Source organism: Corapipo altera, unplaced genomic scaffold (assembly GCF_003945725.1).
Source record: "Corapipo altera isolate COAL_440 unplaced genomic scaffold, ASM394572v1 1, whole genome shotgun sequence".
NCBI classification, from domain to species: Eukaryota; Metazoa; Chordata; class Aves; order Passeriformes; family Pipridae; genus Corapipo; species Corapipo altera.
The window spans coordinates 5,979,722-6,004,548 of record NW_020884873.1 but is presented as its reverse complement, the minus strand read 5'-3'; the positions used below and the strand labels follow the sequence as shown (position 1 = coordinate 6,004,548).

Genomic DNA, 24,827 nt, shown 5'->3' with positions numbered 1-24,827 from the left:
CTGCTCCTGCTCCTGAAATCTTTCTACAGAGACAACAAAAATAATAACGCCTCCGCTTGCACAATATGGGAGCCTTATTGTGCAAGCAGAGCAGTCTCTGTCTCTCAGAGTCTCTGTCTCTCAGTGTTTTCAAGTGAATGTGTGTATAAACACTTGAACTACCAGCAGTAGATAATGCAAATATTCTGTACCGCAGTTTGGATATTCTCAGGTTGTTTGGGTAACCACAATTTGGATATTCTCAAGTGGCAGCAGAATAAACTTTTTAAAAAGTTTGGGGTTATTTTTTTAATTTTTTTTTTTTCCTGGGAGAATCAGACATTCATCTCTTGTTTGCTTGGGTTGAACAACAAAGACGTTTAAACATATGGTAATCGCCCAGAAGACAAAGAAGATATGACAGCTGTTGTTCTTACTGGGCTTTTGCAGCAGTGTTTCTTTTTGTGTCTGTTTTAACCTTACAAGTCAGTTGATTTCATGGCTTTAGTAGTTGTGTGAGCATTTGTTTTGAAAAAAGTGTTAATATTAAATTATAAACTTTTTTTGACATACAGACTTTGTGCATGTAAACTATCATACACCTGTTACATAGCAGAAAAGCTTTTAGATATTACTCCTTGTTTAAGGGCACTTTCTGTTCTTTGTGCAGCATTGAAGTTCTTCAGGCGGTTGAATTGTCTTGTGTATCACAACCATGTTGCGTAGTTTTTTAAAATGGACCAGGTTTTACTAAACTGACCAGGCCCTCTGGGCAAACCCTTCTTGGTATAATCTGGTTTTCAAGACTTGAGGCCTTTAAAGTGTAATTTAAACTCTTGTTTTCACTCCCTTGCTGTAGTCAGTGCCGGGCAGTATTACATTTCTGGTTCCATCCTGGCTGTGTTCTTCACAGATCTGTTCTGGAAGTCGGTGAAGAGCTGTGCACTGCACAGCCTTCTTTCTCAGCACTGTGGTAAAAATCCTCTGCTTTCAGAGGCCTTTTTCATAGTGGTTCAGTGTCAAGGTGCTTGTTTTCTGCAGAACCTTAGTGAGACTGCTGCAAATTCGGTGGCAGCTGCTGTAACACAGGAAAATATGTTTGTGATCGACAGAAGTAGGTTGTTGTGTCATGAAATTATGGATGCAGCACGGTCATAAACCCCAACCTGTTTTCCTTGTTATCTTTGGCTATGAGCTAATATTATTTATATGAGAAAGGAATTGATTGTGTTTTGAGTTTGTTTTTCCTTTTCCCATAGGGGTACAAGCCAGTTCCAGTTATGAAGATTTTATGCTGTGGTTCTTACATTATTATGTGTAAACTTCATGTGTCCCGTGGCACTTAATCCAGTACGAAGACTATGAGTGTGTGTTAGCAGGCAACTTAAAAGAAGTTCATTGTTGTGTGGGAAGTGTAATATTAGTTGATAAAATACGGAAATGATTCCCTTGCCTGAGCTTACAAATAAGTATGGCTGTGAATAAGGTTGTTGGCAGCTTTGCAGTGAAAACCATGGAGAGCAGTTGCTAACGTGGAAAACTGAATCCGAGTTAGTGATGGAGGAGTTAAAAGCTGCATCCTAGCTCAGTCCAGGTTTTCAAAATGACGCTTTCTGAGTGTAAATCAGATATGAAAACATAATCTGGTGTGAAGGGCAAGAGTGTGTTTTTGGCATACTTCTTAAGCAAAAGCTTTCATGGTGAAAATTCCTTCAGCAGATTCTCATGTATTGTATGTGTATTCTCAGACATAAATACAAAATGTGATGGGTACATGAGCTTAAATTGTGTCAGGTCTTCAAGAGAGCCAGACACAAACAGAGGTATTTCCTTGACCCTCCACAACCCCAGTCTTTGCACCAATAGAGTTGTATTAGTGCTGTTGGGCTGGTGACATTACCACTAGTTTGCTAAAGTGGCTAGTGAGCAGTGATTTTAGCAACGTGGGTGAGATTCAGACTTGGAGCCTGACTCCTGGATACAGGATTAAAGGGCTGGGGTTTGAAAAGCCTCTGCTTGCTCTAGGCAAGCGTTTCTGCTGATTTGTCATGAAGGAAAATTAATGGGAATTGGCAGGGCATGTAATGCCAGTGATTTTAATGCTTGGCTCTCTGCTATCTCCTGTCTTCAGTTGCATGGTCAAGGACCTGTGTCAAGCATTCGTGTACGAAAGATACTCAGTAGTAGGCACTAAAAATTTTGCAAGTTTTACAGGTTTCTGGTTGCATAACCACATTGTCCAAGACACCGTGCAAAGCAACAAGGCCTGCTTTCATCAGTGGAGGTGCTGTTTGTGCATGAGGAAAATCTTGATAAGGAAACTTCAGGAGGTCATTGGATTATTAGGATGCCATCAGCAATTCAAATCCTTGAATAGAGGTAGTTCTGAAACGGAAACAGCAGTTTTGAGTATTTATGATTTGAAAGTGTCTGTGTCTGAGTCATTCAGTGAATTTTCTGACAGACGGTATTGGTAGATTTGAAAAGATAATGGTAGCGATTATGGAAAAGTATTTGGGACAGTGTTTAGGGGGAAGACTACTAATTTAAATTGTATTGTTTTCTGATGGAACTTGTTTTAAATGCTGTTTCCTTTGTATTGACATATAAGACATTGTATATCAGTGGGTTGTGCTTAATGTGGTGACTGCCTGCCTCTGCTGTTTAAAGCAATATGTTTGTCAAGACAAGTTCAACAAAGAAACTGGTTTTCAAAAATTCAGAATATGGAGACAAATAAGATACTAGTTCTGCTTCTTCAGAAAACTGTTTCTGAAAACATTTTTAAACTTTCATTTGTTTATTTGAATATGCTCCTACTACTGGAACATTTTACTTTTGAAGTAGGATGCTGCAGACCAGTATGTAAACTAGTAAGAAGCAGGAGGTGAGTTGTATTTGTTTAGTTCCTGTTGCAGAGCTGTGAAGTGAATGACCTCCTGCCTTCTGTGTGACAGAGTGAGAGATTCAGACTTCTATCATGTAACTGTAAAACTGAACAGCAGTTTAACTTGCCCAGTGATTTTCTGGAAAGTTTGTCGCAATGGTTTGACATAAAAATATAATCTTTATCTTAGTCCACTTTGAAGGTGGACCTCGAGGTTTCCTTTCAGGACATGGTGACAGACTTTCTGTTTACAGAGGACTGTTCACCATGCTGGGATGTGGTAGCTGGTGTGGTGATAAGCAGACAACCTCTCTCAGGAAAGGAGGTGCCACAGCTTCTGCTGCTGCTTGATTTGAGAAGTAGCAGAGAACTTGAAGCGAGTTGGCAAGATTAAGGTGCTTAGAAATTTGGAGAGCAAATATTACATGTTTAATTCCATTTTGCATTCTGATTTAACATGATTTTCAATTATAACCTCTTTGGAATTTTCAGGACCTCATGGAAATATCTTTGTATTTCACTGTTTTTTGTTAAGTGGCATCTGTCCGAGTTATGATGCGGTCACGGTAGGAAAAAAATTACTGTCCAGGTTTTGTTTGGTTTGTTTTTTTAGGTTAATGATATCCTGATGTCAGTTTTATTTGTTGTTGCACATAGCCGTGATTACTCATGTATTCTGGAGTTGCAGATCTCTGCTGCTCTGTTAGTGGAGGAAAGGGTCTCTTTCTGACCAGGCAGGATTCTTTGGACTTCTGTGAACTGTGTATGTGTGACAGTGAACGTTTTGGGACTTCTCAGGGCTGCCTTGTGGTTAAATTGATTGCATAAAGGTGCCTTCAAATGCATAGGCAGATACAAGGTTCCCAGGACACGTAATTGTCAGCGTAGAAAAATCTGCTGCATGGTTCAGATGGATTTCAATAGCTGTGAAAATGCTGGGATGTGCCAGCTGCTGTAGCACTCTGTGAACAGGACTAATTAAGCCCTTGTGAGAACAGAAAATAGTCAGGCACTATTTACAGGAAGAAAGTGTTGGAACAGGCAGAGCTGTAATCATTGGCTCTGAGGTACCTTTAGACAGCAGTAGGCAAGAGAGTAGACAATTTACTTGTGGAATGGGTTGAAAGTCAAGTCTGAATGCTTACAATGGCTATTGCAGTGTTCTGCCAGCACGTCTAAGTACACTGCACACTTCTGTTGAGACCTGCTGCAGGAAAGGCTACTTCCCTTTTTTGCCCTGTTTTGTTCTCTTCTGTCTGGCAATATTTTATCTCAGAGCAGTTAATGTTCATGTTTCTCGTGCAATGCTGAAAACCAAACTATACTAGATATAGATGTCATAAATGTTGCCTGCATTTGAATGGGTCCTGTAAAAGTCTAGCTGTCTGCTAAAGTGAATGGTTGTTCTTCCAAGTATATTTTAAGCTTTTCTATTATCATCTGCATGTATTCAAAGACAAGGTGCAACTAGGCTGCCTTACCTTAAGTACTCTAAAACCATTTCTCATATCTGTTCATCCAATTTTCCTCTTTCTCAACCAAATTAAATGCTCTTTCCCTAGTGTGCGTGGTTCCATCTGCTTAGAGGATTGCAGAGACTACATTCCTGATTTAAGACAAGATCAATTGTGCTACTCTGTTTAGGTCTAGAGGATGACACTTTATATGCCAGGGATTTCCTTAGGAGATCATCACTGGATGTGTTAAGCCGTTCTACAGCTTTTAGGTAAGGGTCTTTTTAGTGATAGGAACCTTTAGTGGACTTTTCTCTGCTTTAATGACAGCATTCTGGCAAGGTTCCTGCTTTAGCTCCTTACTGATGGATGTTTTTGGCTTGTCAGGTTTGATTTTTCTCAAAGTGCTGTCTCAAGTGTGTTTTAGTAAAGTGGGTGCTTATGGATATTTGAATAAACAGGCTGTTCTGGAGGGAAGAAACCATGGGCCTTCTTGCTGTATGAAACATTTTCTTTAGACTTTGTTAAAGACCCTTATTTGTGCTCCCTTGGTTTCTTGTGTGAACTACTTGGTGGGTGATAGCAGGATTTGGGAACTGTAACCATGATAAGGACTTCAAGATCACACTGTCTGTACGTTGTTTCTGAGTTTTTGTTAAATGCAGAACTTGTGATGAAAAAGGAATAATTGAATTAAGGCAGTAAAAGCTGCCTTCTGAGAGCAAATACCAACTCTGGGTTCTTAGATTAAATCTGAATGGTAAAATTCCTTTAGCTGGTGGTAAAATTCCTAAAGTTAATCTTTAACTCCTGCTTGTACTACAGATATATCCATATCTCCCAGACTTCAGTGGGAGCTGTTTTAAAAAGCAGTGCAAAGATAAGTGGAGCTGAGACTGACTGTGCTCTCAGTCCTGAGAGTACTGGCAAGATTTTAGCTGCAAGGAAAGGGATTTTAGCATTTGGAACAAGGAAGAGGATGGCTAGTAGGACTTGGGATGAAGAGCCATTGAACATGCATTTTGGCATCTCTCAGCTGACAGCTTAGGTGTGCATTTGTTATGAAGAACCCTGCATGGCATTTCCTGGTGGGCTGCTCCTGGGATTTAGTGGTTGCTATTCCCTGGCGTAAACTGAAGGATTTACTTTTTCTGTTTTCTTTCCTGATGTTTTAATTTATGTCTTGGTCTCTGTGACTGGTGGAATTCGTGGGCATGTATTACTTAAAGAAATACTAGTGCTGTGGGGATAAGTTAGTGGTGGTGGAATCTGGTACATTTTGAAGTTATGGGATGACACAACCAATTTGCACATGAAGAACAGTGTGCTTTGCAAATTGTGATAGTTAAAGCAATTATTTGTGTCTGTGTGTATTCCTTAGAATAGCATATGGCATTGAAAGGCTGGTAACAGTGATGTTCTCCTCTTCTCAATATTAATCCTTTAGGCAAATAATTTTTTGTTTTAATGGAACATGACTGTAGAAATAAAAGTAAGAGCCTATTCATAATTTTTATTAAACTATCTATGTGACAAAGTGCCAGCTGCTGGCTTTCTGCCTGCTGTACCTTCAGCAGGGAACAAAATGGGTTATTTTCTGAGGTGAATGTTCTGAGAGCTGAGAAAAGCACAAGAAAGTCAACAAAAGCTTTACTTAGTAGTTTTCTGACCTTTATGTATTCCAAGCTGAAAGGAGGATGCTGAAAAAAGCTTCTGTCATGGTTATCTTAATGTCCATGGTTAAGTGCAACTGCTCTTTGACTTCCTGCTCTGTGACATTTTAATAATTGGCAACCATATGAATTCTGCAGCATTACAGAAATAGTTCAATAATAGGTGTGTGATAAAATTCTTTTTCTTTTTGTGAGCTTCACTAATGCAGCAAAGGAAGTTGCTAGGTAGCTTAGACTTGATTTGTAAGATATTTCTCAAGGGGCAATTTTCAAATACGTTTTTGGTATGGAAGGTGGATACTGAATTTAAATAGAAATACTGTATTATTTAAATATAAATATGTATACCTGATAAGTATGAATTATTCCTTTTACTCCTGTGAAGGATATAAAGAAATAGTTTTTGGTGGTTTGTTTATTTATTCTCATTTTAGATCATCCCCCAGAAACAGAGAGTGTGATTTGCAAAAGCCTCCTTTTCTTTCTGTTAGGATTTTTCATAGGTGATTTGGCATTCTTATACCACCTAAGACTGTAAAGAAAGAAAATCAGTAATAAAATATTAAAACTTTCTGGGTTACAAAAATCCAATGTTTCATTCAGTAAGAAGTGACTTGTTGCTAAAATAATTGGAGATGTGTATTGGTTTTAGCTGCTGTGTCTGTAAAACTCTTCAATTTGGCCTTAAACCCCTGCTCTGGAGTTCAGAGGTGGGATGTTGCTTGTATTCTGCCTTGAAGGAAAACTCAGTTTCAAGTTAAGCTTATCCTTGATAGAAGCAAGAGAAGCTTGACCAAGTTTCATTGCATAAATGCTTCTGTCCCAAACACCAAACTGGCGCGTGACGCTGTTGAAAGTGCCAGTTGTGTCAACTGATTTGGAAGGGCTCCAGCACTGGGGTCAGTGTGGGGAAAGGGAGATTGTACCAGAAAAACCCTCAAAGACTGGGATAAGGTCCAGGTGGATGTAACAGTACAGCTCTGCATGGCTGTGGGTAACCAGGGCCCGCTTTGGGTTTGGAGCAGCAGGGTTTTAAGATGCTCTTGGGAAGGTGGTACAAGATGTTCTCAGAAGGACGTTAGTTTTTCGTTCCTCCCTGTAAGCCCTTTCCAGCTGACTTTTTCTGCGTTGGTTAACCGGATCAAACAGCCCCTTGTTGCACATCACAGTAAAGTCATTGTGAGAAACAAAGCGTGATTACAGAACCCATGACTATTTTCCTCTGAAAACTCATGTCTTGGCTCTGTTTCAATAGTTCATTATTATGTAAGTGCCTGAGGGCTTATCTGCTTGCAAGACTCACATGAGTGTTTTCTGTAGACTAAGGTCATCCTTGAAAAGGTACAATTCCACATTCCTGGTCTTTTAGCAGTAAGTATGATGTGTCCAGTAGTTCTTGTACCACCACCTTGAAATCTTTCTACATTTTGAGAGAATTCATCCTATGTAGACATTAAAACTCCCTTGAAACTTGGTGCTTCCTTCTTGGAGATCCTGTTTTGAGGTAACAGATAATTTGAATGCTTTCTCATTTCAAGCCAAGGGAACTCGTGAATTGGGCAGTAATCGAAGTAATGTCTTTGTAATAAATGAACAGTTTATAAGCATATTATTTGTTACAACATTCAAAGTCACAGGTAACAGTGGTGGTATTTGGGGTTGACCAAAGCATAGTTGCATAATTCCTGTCGTAGAATGACATTTAGTCACACTAATGATGGAGCAATTGAGAATTACTGGCACTTAAAATTAATTACCAGGCAAACATAAAAAGGAAAGGTGGAGGATGTGCTCATTACTGCTGCTTCCATTGGAGACTGCTGCTTCAGGGGATGTGACAGAGGTAATAGAGCTGTACCAGCATATTCTGCTGATGGTGATCCAGTTGCTAAGCAAAAATGCAGGATGTGTTTGTTAAAACTGCTTCTCTTCAGTGATTGTCCAACTGCCTTTGTTCATCTTGGAACTTTTGATTTGGTTGTACTGAAAATCTTGGATCATCTGGTAAGTTGTCTAGGGAATTGGTTATGTTAGGAAGCAAGTGATCTGTCAGTGAAAACCAGTTCTGCTTTGTGTTGGGAATGTTGAATAAGGAAACCATACAACTGGGAGGTTTTAAACTGTTGGGAATAACACTTCGTGTAGAAGTATTAGTGGCACTTACTGCACATAATGTAGTATGTGTGTTGTTTGAGCCAGATTTTCTGCCTTGTGTACTACTTGCAGTATGGATTAAGTAGGTTGTATAACGTACAAGCCTTCCCTCCTCCACTGGAGTGCAGTGAATGCCAGTTTGAAGCTGTCATGCTAGTGCTGTGTGCTTTACAACTCCAGTGACACAGGATCCCAAGATAAACGCAGCCTTCATCTAGTGACATTTTTAGGCTTTAACAGCACGCTATGAAGTGAAGCAGGGAAAATGGCAATGGATTACAGGAAAAGTCTTCTGCATTCCTTGCTGTTTTCATGCTGTAAAATTTATGTCATAGAGGATCTCTCCCAAGCTCTGATTTCAAACTCCCATGTGGACCAAAAGCAACATTTTATGTGGCTTGACAAAGGTCCCTTTTCACTAACTTTAAGTGACCTGTGGCAGATTAACGTGCAGATTAATGTATTTGACAGTAATAAATCAGCTTTAACAAGTACCGAGGCAGAGATTTGTTTGGCAGAGGGTTTGGATAGGCTATGGTATCTGGAGTTACGTTGAACATTTATAGAGGGTGATATCTGAGACGGTTGAAAAATTTCCTGCTGTGTTAGATTTTTGTACTGATGCATCTTTATGCAATTTAGCTGTAACTATGTGGGGTTTTATTTAAGTCAAGGTTGTTATCTTGGTGAACGAGCCTATAAAAATGGAAGGATTCTAGTTTAAATGGAATGTGTGCATCTTGTCATCCACTGTAAATGTTTACAAGTTGCTGTATAGGACACATACTCTAAGGAGTTTTGTTCCCTCTCTGCATAAATTTATTATCTAATTTTAAGTTTACTTGGAGAAACAGCTTTCATGTTGATTACACATCTTTCTTTTAGGAATCTTGACTTGTAAGCTTCCCAAGCTTGAATACAAACATCAAGAACCAGTGACAAAATTGAGATGAGAGAAATTGCTCTGTGCTTCCTCACAGGTAGCACAGCTATTTATCAGAGTTACAAATTAGTGTTAGGAATACTTGGGGTTTTTTGGGGAATATTATTTTAGTGGTTAAAATAACTGCTGTGTGTTACTCCACGAGGAAGGTACAAGATCTGTTTGTTCAACTGCTCTGTCGTGTTTCTCAGTACTGAGGCTTACAAGAAATTTGTGCATTTGTGAAATGACGTGACAGTGTGATGAGCTTGGCTTCCAAATTGGAGTTCATAGTTCAGGTGAGGGCTGGTTACATGCAGGAGAATATAAACCAGAGAGACAGGATTTAAACAAGTCATTCTTTTCCCCTTCAGGAGGGAAACTGTAGCAGTGCATAAAGTAATTGGTAAGACTGGCTTTTGGGATGTTTTTTTGCTGTGTGACAGTTTAAACACCATTCATGAAAGAAGTTAAAAATCATAGTAGTAAACAGATTTTATCTAATCTGTATGTAAGAACAAAATTTGGGGCACACTGAGTGTTTTGATTTCCTTGAGTCTCTGGAAAAAGGCAAGTTAATTTCATTGAAACTTGAAATTCCAGAACAGCTATAACATAAACCAGTCAAACTAGAAATCCCTCTGGCTCAGAATTCTACCTTTATTGTGGAGTTGCTGCTTAAGCTTCTGCCCCCCGAGGCTCTTTGACCACCCCCTTGTGTGTGATGCACTGTGTGATATCTGCCCAGTGTGCTTCCAAACCCTGCTCCAGAAACAGCTTCATGTTCCTGGGCTCCACTTGCTCAGTTTTCTTGCCCCTGTGTCTCACCCGTGCACAGTGACAAGACCTATCTGAAGCAGAGAGACCAAGAAGCTCTGGTTTGCTTGTGCCCAGCAGATTCTGTGTGTCACTGGTGCTGAGTTGGTGGGTAGTGAGAGCTGTGCAATGTTCATGGCAGGGTTCACTTGATGTGCCCCCCTTGCTGCAGAATGAAATCCTGACATGCGTATGCCAACTGGCCAGGTTGCATCACCTTTTACTGAGGCTTTGACTCTGCTTTGTCCCTGACCTTTCTATTTATAACCTTTGAGTCTGAAGCCTGGCCAAGTTGCAGGACCACCTACCAGTCTCAGGCAAGCTGACCATTCAGGGGAGGAGGAAACTTGGCAGCCGTAGGGTTTTTCTGTCCCCTTGTCCTCTTATGTAAGTCGCTGGCTGGAGCATCTCAGGGTAGTGCCTGCTGGCCTGTGGGATGCCTTTGGGGAGTTACTGGTGTTGGTAGGGTGCTTTGCCTGGTGTCCCTGGGAAAACTTTCTGTTTCAACCCTCATCCTTTCTTCTGTGCAGTTTTTAGTTTTCTGCCTCGTAATAATTTGACTTCCTTCCTGTTTGGGTTTGGTTTTTTGTTTTTTTTTTTTTTTTTGCTGTCCTTCCTCAGAGAGAACTCTAAGGATTTTAGTAAGGATGTCCATTCTCTAAGGAAGAAAATAACTTCTAAGCATGAATGTGCAAGCGGTAGTTGCATAGATGTTATTCAGGGTCTTCTAGAGCTAGAGGTGGCTTCATGTGCTTAACATGATTTGATGAATTTATCCTGTGCATTTGTCCACTTTCCCCGTGAATCCTCATCCTGTAGCAAGAAGTTCCAAGGTTTACTTATTTCCTCTGTCAAAACCAAGTCCTTTTCGTGTCTGTTTGCCATCTGCTAACTCTGTGACCTTACCTTGGTTGATGGTCAGTGGTTTGTATCTTCACTTTTTCTTGTTTGGGGTGGTGCTGCTGTTGTAGACTTGAAGATAAGGAAACCTTGTGCTGTGTTGAAATCTTAACTGCAATTTTGAGTGATCGACTCTGGTTTTACATCAAACTTTCTTTGCTATCACAAAGGAAACCCTCTCTCAAATAATTTAGTAGATGTGTGAAATGGGATGTAAGGCTTCTGAACTCTTACAGATTGACTAGCACACGATAAAAATAGATTTCAGATTTTGTATTTCATAAATACAGGGCTTGTTCACTTCTTACTTGTTTCCTTAGCTATAGTTGCTTGCTTATCTACTCAGGCCACTACTTGCCTGGTTATCTGGGCAAGTTGGTTGTCCTTCAAGGTTTTACTTTTGCTTTTTCTTACATACTAAATTCACAACGCTGATTATTGATTTTTGTTAGGACTTACAACCTGACATTGTCTGCTTTTTTCCCCCAAAATCACGTCTGCCTCTACAGTGCTGTCAATACTGGAAGAACCTTTCATGCTTTTCCTAATAGTGTACCTGGGGGTTTTACAAGTGGATAAGGCAGTGTTTATGCTCTGTTTAGAACTGACCCCCCTGTCTAGAGTTCTCAACTGGGTTTCCAAGTACATCTTTGGCATACAAATTAGTGGTTGGCTTCTACATGTAGCACTTTGTCTCTGCTGAGAAGCTTGGCCTGCGTTTTCTGTCTGTGCACATCAGATGAATCTGAAGAGCTGTGTTGCATCTCGGTCACAGCCGTGGAGACAATAATTTGTCTTTACATCAAAATTACATTAGATAGCTTATCTTTCTTACAGAATGAGAACGAACTTATACTAGAATGAGATCCTTTATTTGCTAATTCCATTGACAGTAAATGTGTCAGCATAAGGCATTTTTTCTTCTTTTCAGAATAGTTTGCTGGAGTAGTTTTACACGTATTAACACCCCTTACAGATGCAGTTGTGTTACGGTAAGAGTACTTTCAGTGAGTATTTGAAAACTAGGACAAATAACTATTCAGTAGTTTGCTGACCCAGTTCTTGCTTTCTGCTCCTGTTCCTCCTGTCTGGGCCCTTGTCCAGGAAATCAACTGAAATTCCTACCCTTCCTACTCTTAAGATCGTGAATGCTTATCAGCTTGGCCATGTTTCCTTCCTGTTTTCAGGGCTTCTTAGAGAAATTGAGTCTCTTCTGTGATGTGTAGAGCTTCTTTCTGCAAAACAGAAAATGCAGACAGTGGCTGCTTAGCTCCCTGTTTGTGTTTAGGTGCTACTGTAGGTTTGTATAAAGGTGTGTGAAAGGGCCTTTGGTACAAAACAGCAGTGACCAGGTCACCCCAGCACAGAGCGAGTTCCCTCTCAAGGGAGAGAATATTGCCGGTTCAGGCAGCTCATTTAGTTGCTTTTCTTGGGGCTGTTTCAGAGCTTGTTAATGTATTGTGATTTTCCTGTAACACTTTAAAGACAACAATGCTCTTCAGAGTTGAAAAATAGGAGAAGGAATGGAATACTCCATGCATGCTGTTACATTCTTGTGTATGGGCAAAGAGGGAGTACCCTTTGTACATGTCTCTGTTTATGAAAGTAACGTGTGAGTAAGTAAAGCCAAGACTTTATTGTTAGTATAATAGAAATCCTAACAGTCTGACTCAATTTTTCTTTAACAGTTAAATCTAGACTAATGATTCTTAAGAGAAATGTTGCAGTCAGAGCACTTACATACAGGAAAATGTTGCCAAGCACAGCTAAAATCGTAACACACAAACTTTTGGGTTCCTGTCCCTTCAGGTGGGGTTACTTTCACCCTTCCATTGCTGCTTTGGGTCTTTAAGTCAGCAGCTTTGGACTGCTGGAGAGGATAATGGGAGGTTGTCAGCCTTGGGAGTTGTTTGTTTGGAGAAGTATGATGTGTATTTTTTTGTTTCTTCTTCCTCCCTCTAGGAGGAAGAATGCATCAATAAGGGGTAATTAAGTCATGCAAAACATTTGACATGTAAATTAACACGAACCAAGTTTATGGTCTTGAACTGTTTCAAGCCTGTAGGTGTGTTTTGAGTTTAAGCTACATCCCTGCTTAAAGGGCTTGCATGTGTATTGATAATAATTTTGGTTCTTGAAATTTTAGCATTACTCTCATAAGTAGACTGTGGGTCTTTTACCATCTCTCTTTAGTTATGATACAGTAGAAAGTAAAAGATTAACTTAACATTTCTACTTTTGAACTGCATCAGTGATTTATTATGATACCAGTGTCTGGTACTAGGTCTTGTTTCAGAATTCGAGATGATTTCAAACAACGTTACCAGGAAACATGCTTATATGAGAGTGGCACTAAATGGCAAAGGAGACTAAAAGTTCACTTCAGCTCTTCTTAACTCTCAACAATATTTATCTTTTAAACCCCAAATTATTCTGCATTAAAATATTGCATTAAGGAAGTTAAGTAATTAATAAGTAGCTTTACCTGGTTTTATGTAGAACTTCAGCCATTTGACTGAATTTGCTTCTGACTGACATAAATTTGATGCAGTCTAGTTGTGGTGGATCTGCCTCTTTTGCTTGAGTTTTGGTGGGTAATAAAGAATCTAAAAGATGATGCATCACTTTTTTGGTCTTAGACTGATACAATTCTATGATGTGGATGTTGGTTATTTCTACAATGTTACTGTGGCATTTTTGCTACGGAAAAGTACCAAATTTTTAGTTGTCTGACTTGTGGCAAAGCAGCATTGTGGCTTTTGAGGAGAGGGATATATACTGTTTTCAACTGAAAAAATGTCATTGCTGAGGGTAAGTAAAGTAATAACTTTGCTTTGTTCTTATTTTTTACAAATATGGGAATGCAAACGTTTTGTAGACCAAACCTGTCAACCACAAAATGAAACACTGATGAGCTAGCTCACAGTCTCAGGAATAAAATTTAGCAAGACTGTCAGTAAAACTAGAGAGCAGGTGTCCAAAAACTGGGAGGAGTGACAGCTTTCTGCAACCAGGCCTCTGAGATCCTCTCTGCTCTATTAAAATTAGTAATCTTGGTAAGGTGCCTGGTTTGCTATGCCAGGTGTGGCCTGCAGCTGATCAACAAGTCATAATAAAGGCCATGGTGTGTACATATATAACAATTAAAGGCCAGGCCCAACAGATAACTGTCAGTTTTTAGCAGGTTAGGAAAATACTCCCTATAAAATACACGGAATTAAAATTTTGGGGGTGGGGTGCTGCCCTTTGTCACGTCCTCCATGTCCACAGTGCTTGAGTTTGCTTGTTCGATAGCATTTGCGTGTCTTTCATGGCAAATGACGATCTTATTCTCCTCCCTGGGTTAATGTTTTTCCAGACTGTCACCTGGAATGGGTTGTGACAAAGGTCAGAGTGCCTCTGGGCGGAGAGGCAGCCCTGAGAAGTGGGCCTCTTTACTGCCCAAACAGGGGAGAGTGGGGCTGCCCCCTCTTGGCACCAGCCAGCCCTTAAAATCTGCACGGTGGTGGCATCTAAGGAAAGAGGTGTCCAAGCAGGCCAGTAAGAAGTGCTGCAGGCAACTCTCTGAATGATTTGCTGCTTGAAGTTTGCGGCCTGAAACGTGTGTGTTTCTCTTCTGGTTTTAAAAGCACAGTGGTAGTGTTTGTTTTTGTAGGGTTGCTCCAGGCCTTGGAGCGCTTTCTTGAGTTATAAAAGATCTCGGTTCAGTTTTTACAGATTCAGACTTTGCCTTAGTAGGAGGAGAGTGTTGTACCTGCCAGGGTGGAGGAATGTTTGCTCTCTGAATCGCTATCTTGATGTCCTTTATATTCCCATGCAAAGATCCTCTGTGTAGAGGGGCTAAATGAATGTAGCCTCAGTTTAGTGGTCTAGCTCTGGGTTTCACTGCCTGCACCAAACACTTAGGTTTCTTCATCTTCACGCAGCATTTTGTGAATTGGATGTCCTTGAGGCAGTAACTAAAAGGATGTATTCTAAATTTTGACTTAAGAGGAAAGCGATGTTTAATTTCAGTCTTTCACTTTTAGACAGTCTGTGATCCAAAGTGTTACTAACAAAAAAGAACTGCATCTTTTTGTTGTTGGCAGCCGTGAAGTAGCATGGTGTGAGTAGCATGCCATAGAAATAAAATCATGAAAGGGCAAAAGATGGAACGTTTCTCACTTGGAGAAACTGAGCCGTTTATTGAAAAATTAAGAAAAAAGCAAGTTTTCCAGGTCTGGTCTGTGGATGTTTGTGGAATGCGATGTGAAAAGGATTTGAACTTCTGTTCTTAGTTTTGTATTGCTTTTGTGACAGTTCTCTTGGTTTTGGTTTATTAAAGACTAAAACTAATTTACAGCGGTTATGCAGTCTGTAACAACGGGACATTGTGCACTGGGGGTGGGCCAACCTCTTACATAACACTTAACCCAGTTACAAAACTGGGGTCCAATTTGCGGTACAAATTGGACAAATGTTGTAACAATGTAATGGGATCCTCTGAAATGGAAGCGTTTTGCTAATGTAGGCAGCCTGCCGGCTTGTTCCCTTTCTTTGGACCCAAATGCATCAGAATGTGCTTGATTGTTTGCCTCTGCAGCCTGCTGTGAAATAGCTTAGGCTGAAGCGTCCAGTGACAGTTTACAAGTTACAAAGACAGCTTTTTGGCCACTGACCCTCTGCGGGAGCCTAAGCTTTGTTTTGTAGACGCCTCTTTATCTAGGGAAACTACATCGAGAAAAGAGGTGCTGGATTACTTCCTCATTGTTCCTCATTGTTAAAGATGACCTCCAAAGAATTTTTACAGCCTGATTCATACTTTTCCTTCAGCATACAGAAAACAAGGTCTTCTGTGAGGTTTTCCTCCTCCTCCCCTTCATACATACCCTTGTTTGCTTTGTTTTCGACTGTAGTTTTAGAGAATATTTGGAATGTTAACTATGGATGTTTAACTCCTTAATTGAAAAAGACAGCTCAACTGTTTAAGACTCTAAGTAAAAAAAAAAAAAAAAAAAAAAAGAGATCCCTTATTTCAAGTTATATTCTTGAATCTTTCAGTATTAATGTTTTGTTAACTTTTTGTCTGTGGCCTGCTGATATAGGACAATTCACAAATTACTTAAAATGTCTGGATTTCTTATCTCCTTTGCTTTGCTGTGTGCGTAATGAAAAAAAAACAGCCAACAAGTAGATCCCCCATACAGGTACCAAGTGACCGTGGGTCAGCTGGACCACGTGTGTGGGTGACCCTCAATGTCAAATTTAACTCGTGTAACACAGGAGTGTAGGTAACACTCTTCTTCTTTCCCCCACACACACCCTGTGCACCTGCCCTGTGCTGGTGTGCACCTGATTTCCCCTGTATGAATCGGGGTGGTCAAAAAAAGTCCACCTCCCCCCAGGAAAACCCAAAGCATAAAAGCCAACAACTTGCCAGCAGATCACTGCTGATGAACTCAGCTGAATATCAGTGTCGGTGGTGGGGACTAAGGGAACCAGATGGGTGATAAGATGATGCCTTTGTCACCTAAGTCAAGCTTTTGTGTGATGTTACTGAATGCTGTTGGTGTTACTATACCGTTTGTGAGGGACTACTTGTGACAGAACTTCCCTACCAGAAGATAATAAAATACAATGTGCCAAGAAAGCTACATTTAATTTGGTATACTTTATTTGTCAAGGTAGCCAGAATCCACTGTTTCATAGGCACAACATTCCCTATCACCCTATGTAAGCTGTGTTCTTGTTGCAAATAATTGGCCCATGGGTTGTACTGGAAGTGCTTTCTTTGCCTTTTGTAGCTGTGCTAACAGTTCTGGAAATGGAGTTGTGCCTTTTTTGTTACTAAGGCCTCATCTGAACAGCTTTGGCTTTGGTGAAGTGATTGAGCCCATCAGTGATCTACTGTTCAGTCAGCTTTGCCATTCCACTGGCCTGGTTGTAGTCACCTGGTGATGCCACTGTGGCTGTCATGGTACATGGACACGGGCAAGGCAAATTTTGTAGACTGAAAAAGTATCTCTTACAAGATTTTTCAGGCACTCAAGCCCTTCATTAAGCACTAATGGATGTTCAGAGAAATGTAGAGCCTGAAATGTTCACGATGGCCCTTTGTTGTTTTAATAACAGATTAGGGAGAATGGGCTAATCTTATGAAGAATCACCCAGTGTATACATTGCTTATGCTGCTTTAATGGGTGCTTTGGAAGAGGACTGGCAAGGAAGGAGCTTGCAGTGAGTGCCATTGCCCACCTGTTCAGAAGTTTCTGTCAGAAAGGCAGCTGAGAGGGGAGTGTAGGGGGATGCAATTTTCATTCTTCCTCTAATTACCAACTACAGACAGAATGAAATACCTTTCAAGGGATCATTCTTGTGCTGCTTATAGAAAAGAACACACTGACAGGAGTTGAATGCTGCAGAGATTGCTTTGCTTAGGGGTAGTGGGAAGTAGTCTGACCATCCGGGACTGTTTTATCCTAAAAAGAGAGTGACTGATCTTTTAGATGTGATTACACACTGTTAGTTTGATTTCTTTGGTTTGCTACCATGTGACATCATTTAGCTTAGATTGTAAACCAGTCCTTGTGCCAGGTGAATCCTGGGAGGTTAGAAGGGCTGTAGTGCTTATCCTGGGGAATATCTTACAAAGAATAATAGCATTATCCCTGGTGCTTAAGTTTGTGTAACTACTCTTTCCTTGTCATCTAGAGGAGCCAAGCAGTGTCCTAAATATGCTGCAGTTATGGATGTTGACTCCTGTGACATTGCACAATTGCAGTGAACTGCTGAGATAGTATTGCCTTCTGATTCTGTTTTTGGAAAGATGACAGGTGTCTGTCTCCAGCCTCAAACTGACCCTGACTGTCCTCGCTGTGGGGCTGACTGCTGCTTGAACTGGGATGGAGGGAGCAGCTGAGGCTGCTGTGGGGGGTGTGGTGGCATGGCAGCAGCATATTGAGTGGAATAAGGGAGTGCCTCATTTTGTGTTTATGGTTGTATTAATCTGGTAAGTCCTTTCTAAAAGCTGACTTAGCATTTAGAAATTTTCTACCTTAAAAAAAAAAGCCCCAAACGCAACAAACCAAGTTCTGTAGATGCTTTTCTCAGCTTATTTTAAGCACATCAGGAACTCACTGATTCATCTGGATGCTGATATTATGCTTATTATGTATGCAGTCATTAAGTAGATTTTAAATTGTACATGGCAACTTCCTCTTTAAATGGCTGCTAATTTTAATGAAACCTTTAGTCTGCATGCTACAAAAAAAAGTTAAAGGACTTCATATATGAGATTTGTAATCTCAGTGAAACACAAAACAATATTTTCCAAGACCTCAAGTGCTCTGTAGCTTTCCGTTTTCTAGTTTTTGTTTTCACGAGCTACAGTCTTAGAGAGAATGGGGCAATAAGTCTCTTTACAATGTTTCAGCCATCAAATTCTGTCTAGATGCTACTGACCATACTTTACTATCTTTTAGTTTGCTTACCTTTGCATGCTGTTTTAGGGCAAGCATATTTAGTGCTAAGAGGATCCTGCATAAATGAGAACATGGAAACGTTGTAGTTCATTGAACAATTCCACTGTCGTTTGGAGAAACAGCAACTTTTATCTCTGCAGAGCTCTTAAGTTCAGCTCCGCTGCTGAATGCAAGTCTGACTCTCTGGAGGTGAAATGCATCTTTTATTTTTAACCTTAGTGATTGCTTGGCAGCAAGTGCTAGCAAAGTAAATCTTCAAGGCCTGATTTAAAAGTCTCTTGGCATTCTTGTATCTTCTTGTGTTAGCAGAACCTTTCTCAACCATCTTGGCCAAATGCAGTTAAGCCTGTTGTGTGGTTGTTACTGTGTCTCAGGGCATTGCTCCCACAATGTCATAGAGGTGATGTAAGGACAGGCTATTAGGCAATATAGTTGGTAACACAGCACAAAGTGGCAACTGTATTGCTTAAAGCTGGTAGAAAGAAGAACTAGTAAAACTTGCCGGTTCAACGTCTCTAATGCAAATTGCACAATCCGTGAAGCTAACTAGGGCTGTTCCAACTAACTACCTCTTTGAAATGTTGTGTGGAATATCAGGGTGTGTGCCTGTGTATATGTGTTTAACTGTTGTTTATGAACAGCTGCTCTGCTTGCTTGCATTTTTTTGGTTTTTGCTACGGCTTCAAATTGGTACAGGGGACCTGCTGTGGTCTAAGACCAGCTGGCAACTAAGCCCCACACAGCCACTCACTCACTCTGCCCCGGTGGGATGGGGCAGAGAATCAGAGAAGTAAAAGAGAACCTGTGGGTTGAGATAAAGACAGTTTAATAAGTAAAGCAAAAGCTGTGGATACAAGCAAAGCCAACCAAGGAATTTGCTCACCACTTCCCATGGGCAGGCAGGTGTTCAGCCATCCCCAGGAAAGCAGGGCTCTGTCACACATAACGGATATTTGGGAAGAAAATGAGCTCTACCCCAGCCAAACCAGCACAGCACTGTACTGAAATTAGTCTCCTATAGGTTACATTTAAAATTAAGAGGCCCATAAGCGTCGTTTCAAACTGTAGTTGTTGTTGCATACTCTTTTCTTTTTTAGATCAGTTTTGCCAAATGGCGGTGTGATTGTCTTCATGTTTTGTGCATAAAAATAGAATTGTTACTTGGCTGCTTGAAATATGACAAAAACAATCCAAATTTCAGCAGTTCTATGGCTTTCTAAGTATTTTTTCTTGCTCTTAAAATCTTGCTCAGCTTCTTCATTGAGCTTCCTGTGTAATGCTGTTAAACCTCGTCTTAATTCTCCTGTGACTCTTGTGTTTACCAAGTAAACAGCTGTGGCCATTTTAGACGTTACTTCTCAGGTGGAGGTTGCTGACCCTGTAGCGAAGGTAGCAGGAAGGTGGGCACACCATCTGCTCTGCTGTCGGGGTTGTCAGCACACCATCTTGGGTGATTAAAGCTGTGTACCATGCTGAACTCGGACAACTTGAGCTATCATTTAGCTCTGCAGAGTCTGTTACCTGCTCATTAGCAGCTCTCTCCTCTGAGGATTGCCAGGCTGCTGAGGGGATATAATATTGCAAAATGCTGCAGCAAAATTAACTACAGCCCATTTGTCACAGCTGAGAATTATCTTGCAGTGATCGTATGTAAATGAAATTAGTTCCTGTAAGGACAGAATACACTGTTTATTGGCTTTTTGGAGGTGACATTTTATTATAAGACTGCCAATATCAATTCCCCATCTTATATTTTTAATTTTCTCTCCTACATTATGACAAATTTCAGCATCTTTATTGGGCACTAAAATTCCAATTTAATTATGCATCCTGGCAAGTTAAAACTTGTTAGATGGATTATCCTAATGTTATGTGTTAGTCACATCTGAGTACTTAGATGCTACAGTAATAAGAGTGACACCAAGTGATTAGTGCGAAACGAATAGACTCTCAGAGTGATTCTGAAGCCTCAGCTGAGGCTTCATTCTGATAATTTGCTCTGATGCTTTCTGGCACTCAGATTGCAAAGTTCGTTGGTGTTGTGCCTCCCAAGGCTACCAGTGTCCAGCAGGCATCTCTTGGCTGACTATTGAAGAGATGTGCAGTGATGTACAAGACAAAGGGGTAACCAGTAATACCCCTGGAGGAGAGCTCAGAATCACATCTTTAGCATTTTGAGATAAATTTACCCTGAATCCTTTTTGCAGTGTTATAAGTCTAAAATACAGCGACTTTTCTGAGTAGAAATCTTGGGTTATGGTTTTCTGGGGGAATTGCCTGTGTCTCATTGCTCTGATGGAATGAACGGTGTTTAAATCTGTCTGCTCTAATTCATTGCACAAGTAAAGGTACAAAGCCTATTGCCAGCAGTGATTGTGAGCATGTTAATTTAGGCAAGGGAAGCTTAATTGCTCTGTGTACTACTGCCCTCCTTGCAGCCTGTCTAAAATTAGTTGCTGCATGAGCTCTGCTTGCTTGCTATTACCTGAGCAGCTGTACCAGTACTTAACGACCTACTTCTGGTGAATCCTAGCCCAGATGATTGAGCTTGGCTGTGAGCTTCGTACCTGCAAAAAGCTGATAATTACAGAGTACTTGTGATAAGTAGTTTATTTCTAAGTAGTATTAACAGCTCGGTGTTTGCAGCTTTGTAAAAATAAAAATAATTACTAAAAAAAATTGCAAATTTTTAAAAAAAAGTTCTGTGAAGCTCACTTTCTATCATCTTTCCAAGTTGTGTTTAACTTATGTTAGGGTATGAAAGTGTTAGTGGTCTCAAGATGAGAACTCGTTGTCCAGTGGTTTAGAAATCTGTGTAATAGATCCTGTGGGAGTTTTGGCACATAGAAAAGCAGTTGTGGTAACTGTTGGGTAGCTTTTGAGCATGCTCCTCTTCCAGCCAACTTTTACACACTTCTTTTTGACTTCAGTCGACTTATATAAAGTGTTTGTCTTTCAGAGCCAACACGTAATCAGCCAAACTGAACCAAGAGGAAAGAGAATATTTGAGAAGGCTCCCAGCATCTCATGAACGAACTAACGGAACTCGATAATGCTGGTTCTCCAGAGCCAGGTCTACGGCTCAGAAGAGGACACATGTCTGACCCTGCAGCAACACAGGCAGCCTTTGAGGAGGACAGCTCTCAACAGAGGCTTCTTTTAGAGGAGCCACCTCTGTCTTCTGATCAGGAAAATGTAAGTTTTATATGATTACCTGCTAGGTTTGCTGGGAAAAGTGAGCTGTGACATAACTGCTCCTTAACCCTCAGAGTGGTGGACCAAGAGCCTACAGCCTTTTAATGCCTGCTAAATAATTGTAATAATGCCAGGAAGATTCCAGAAATGCTCAGTTGAATGTATGGGAGCTTGAGTGACAAGACTGGGCATAACTAATTTTACAACCTCAAAGAAATAGGATTTGTGCTGGTTTGTTCTCTGCTGAGATGCTGCTCATATGAAAAGACTTTTGTTCTGGAACTTTCAGTTAATTACAAGTGAAAGGGGAAGATGTATTGACTTTGGCTGAATGTAATCAGAACCTTGACTAATTGCTATAATTTTGGAGATTAGGACAGAAAAATCTGTTTGCAAGCATTGTTGTTGGAAGAATGGCCATACTGGATTAATCCAAACATCCTCAGTGTACAATATCCTATCTCTGGACAGTAGCCAGTAACAGATTCATAAAGAAGAGTACAAGGGTGGGGAAGCACATTGGGTTACTTCCCTAGAACACTCTCCCAATCTTTAGCAGTTGGTGGCTCACAGATTTTCTGAGCCAGTGTCAGTGTCTTTAAATTTTTGGTGCAGGAGCCTGTGTAAATTTGAGCAGCCACAACATCCTGTGGAAAGGTGTTCCACAGCTTAATTAGGTGTTACACAAAGGTAATGTCCAAGCACTGGTCTACAGTACATTCTGGTTAGAGAGTTCCAGAGCTGTAATTAATGCTTCTCCCAGAATATGTTCAGATGGATATCAGCACAGTTAAGTGGAAGAGGCATTCATCTGAGGCTCACTATTAAATTTATCATGGATTAATGACTTTACTGTATCAGCTCAGTCACAGCAACTGTGTGGATTTAGCCAGCAGCAAAAACATGCCGGTGCTACTTAGTGCATGTTGGGCTGTGGCTGTAATTGCATTTGCCACAAATTCTGAGTATGTCCATGGACCACTGTCATGGGTGAGCTGACATGAGAACCTGTATGAGCCTGTCTTAACTTGATGAGTTTGAGCTCTTACAGAATTTAGTTTCAAGTGTTCTTGTAATGAGAAGTCAGAACAGATAATCATGGCTAGTGAGCTAAGCCAGTGGACTGTAAGTTGTACACTTCTTTAGGACATTCTCAGTATATCATGATAACAGGAAATACCCAGAGTCTTTTTCCATTCTGTGGAAGGTTGTGAAGCACGTGTATGAGGTGCAAGGTCTTGGCCAATATTTGAATTCTGTAATGTTATAAAAAGAGTAGTTAAACTGTGCTGTCACGTATTTCAAACGCACGTTTATCTAACTGTGTTCGGGATCATCTGTTTTGAAGGATGTTTTCATTCTCATCTCTGACTTTCCTAGTTGATTAAAGTGAGTTACCTGCTACCTGTAGGTGGAATAGCCCAAAGTAAAAGCCCATAATTGATTATGGTCTTAAATTCTTTCTGTACATTTGCTTAGCTAAACAGAAATTACCAGGATGAGTCAAAGTGTTTAATTTTAAAATTTTGGAAATCAAATGGTTTGAACACTTTCATTCTCTCTTTCAGGCATTCTTAGCGTATGTTATGTTTGGGTTTTTTTAATTTGTTTGCTTTAATTTGTATGACAGAAATATGTGTTTCTTGTGTTTTGGCTCACTACAAGTACTTAGCTTTCTTGTGTTTGATGTCTTTTCTTTTTCCTGGTCTTCTGAAATGCTGTCACAGAAATTTGTTGTTGCCATTTGGACCTTGCTGTTCTGTCTTAATCTGCATCACTTTCTCTGCCTTATATGGCTTCCTGCTTTTTTGATATTTTTTCAGCCTTACATTCCTGTCCTCTGTGATTTCTTCTTTTTTAATAGTGTGATGTATTTAAATTATTTTTCACCATAAAAGGCTGAATAATTGATGCTTCTGATGGATCATCCCAAAACGCTCTGCTGTCAAAAGCACCAATATTATCTTACCAAATGGCCTTTATTATGTGATATTCTGCAGTGTTCTAAATAATCTGGAAAAAACATTACACTCTACATCTTCCTCTGTCTTGTGTAAGCCTCAGCACAGCTGTTACTCAAATGTCAGCTGGGATTCACTCCTTTGCTCCCACTGTCCGTTCTGGCTGCCTGCAACTGCCTCAGCAGAGATGACTTAATTACTTCAAAAGCGTGATTCTCCTCTGCTTTTGACGAGGTTCATGTTTAGATAACGGTAATGTAAGGTTATTGTTCTTGGCTAGATGGCAGTAGTACTCAGCCACTCAAGCTAAACGTAGCCTTATGAAAGGACTCAAGTGGTGCCCTCTGCATTAGTATTCCAGAGGCTAAATGTGACCACAGCGCAGCTGATGGTAACAATTCCAGTGCTGGATAAGGGAAGTGGATGAGAGCTATACAGTGCCTTGGTGGAAGAACCACCATCATCATTTAATGTGCTTTTAAGTGCTTCTGCTTAGGAAAAGCTAGTATCATAATATAGATGTATTTTAATAGATACAACACTTCCCAAAAAGGTACTGGGCCTAAGACTTGAGGTATGAGTGTAAAAAATGTGTATATTTCTATCCTGCATAGGATGTAATATGCCCTCATAATATTACATTGTTTACTTTTCCTGTCACCTCCTATTACCCTACTTATATCATTGCAGCTCCTTTATTTATATAAAATCTTCCCCAAATTCTTCTATACAAGATTGCTTTGCCTACTTTCTGCTCCACTTGTAGGAGTAAGCAGTCTGAGCTCTTAAGAGATAGTAGTTGAATTTGATGAATTATTTTAATAGTCTTTTCTAAGGAGGTGGAAGCATGCCATTGTGTTCAGAATTATTTTCCATCTCCCTCACAGCTTGCATTGTATACTGTGTATTTCTAATTTTGATGGGCCAGTATCGTTCCCCATTAGTAATACAGCATTTTTTGTGGAAAGAAAATGGGAATGATATTAAGAAATAAAATTAACTCCTAAAAGTTTTTTTTTTGTTTTTTGAGGCCTTTGACCCCGGCACCAGAAACTTACCTGGGAGGTTGCATAGCTGTGAACTAAAAATTACATTAAGGATCCCACTTTCTGTAAATAGTGGCATTCAGTGAATACATACAGCAAAGATTTACTCGCCATATCGAACGTGCTTATTCAAAATAATAATAAAACAGCTGCATCCTTCTGCCAGTTTTACAATGATTCTTACGAGAAGATAAAATTAATATCCTTTTACCTTCAAACCTCTCAGTCGGTATTTTATCCCATGATTCTCAACCCTCTCCTGGAGTGCATATGTGTACATAAATTATCCCCTCTTCCAAGAAGGGGGAATAGATTCCAAAGAATAGATACATATCTTACTATTTTGTTTAAGCATGCAGTTGAAGTAGTGGCAGGTGAGT

The 24,827-nt window shown here is 40.2% G+C and overlaps 1 protein-coding gene across 5 annotated transcripts in view; it reads left to right on the top strand.

Annotated features, from left to right (window-relative positions):
* The first annotated feature begins 4,429 nt into the window (after positions 1-4,429).
* The window catches only part of ADIPOR2 (adiponectin receptor 2), a 38,172-nt gene continuing 17,774 nt past the window's right edge, over positions 4,430-24,827 (top strand). Inside the window, exons 1-2 of one of the 5 annotated variants that reach the window (XM_027668897.1) lie at positions 4,430-4,592; positions 21,205-21,440. In XM_027668897.1, the coding sequence (XP_027524698.1) occupies positions 21,273-21,440 (168 nt within the window). In that variant the 5' untranslated portion in view covers positions 4,430-4,592; positions 21,205-21,272. Of the gene's footprint in view, positions 4,593-5,240; positions 5,369-9,361; positions 9,476-14,196; positions 14,387-21,204; positions 21,441-24,827 lie in introns of those variants that run through there. The other 4 variants (XM_027668863.1, XM_027668888.1, XM_027668872.1 and 1 more) reach the window with 4 other exon arrangements.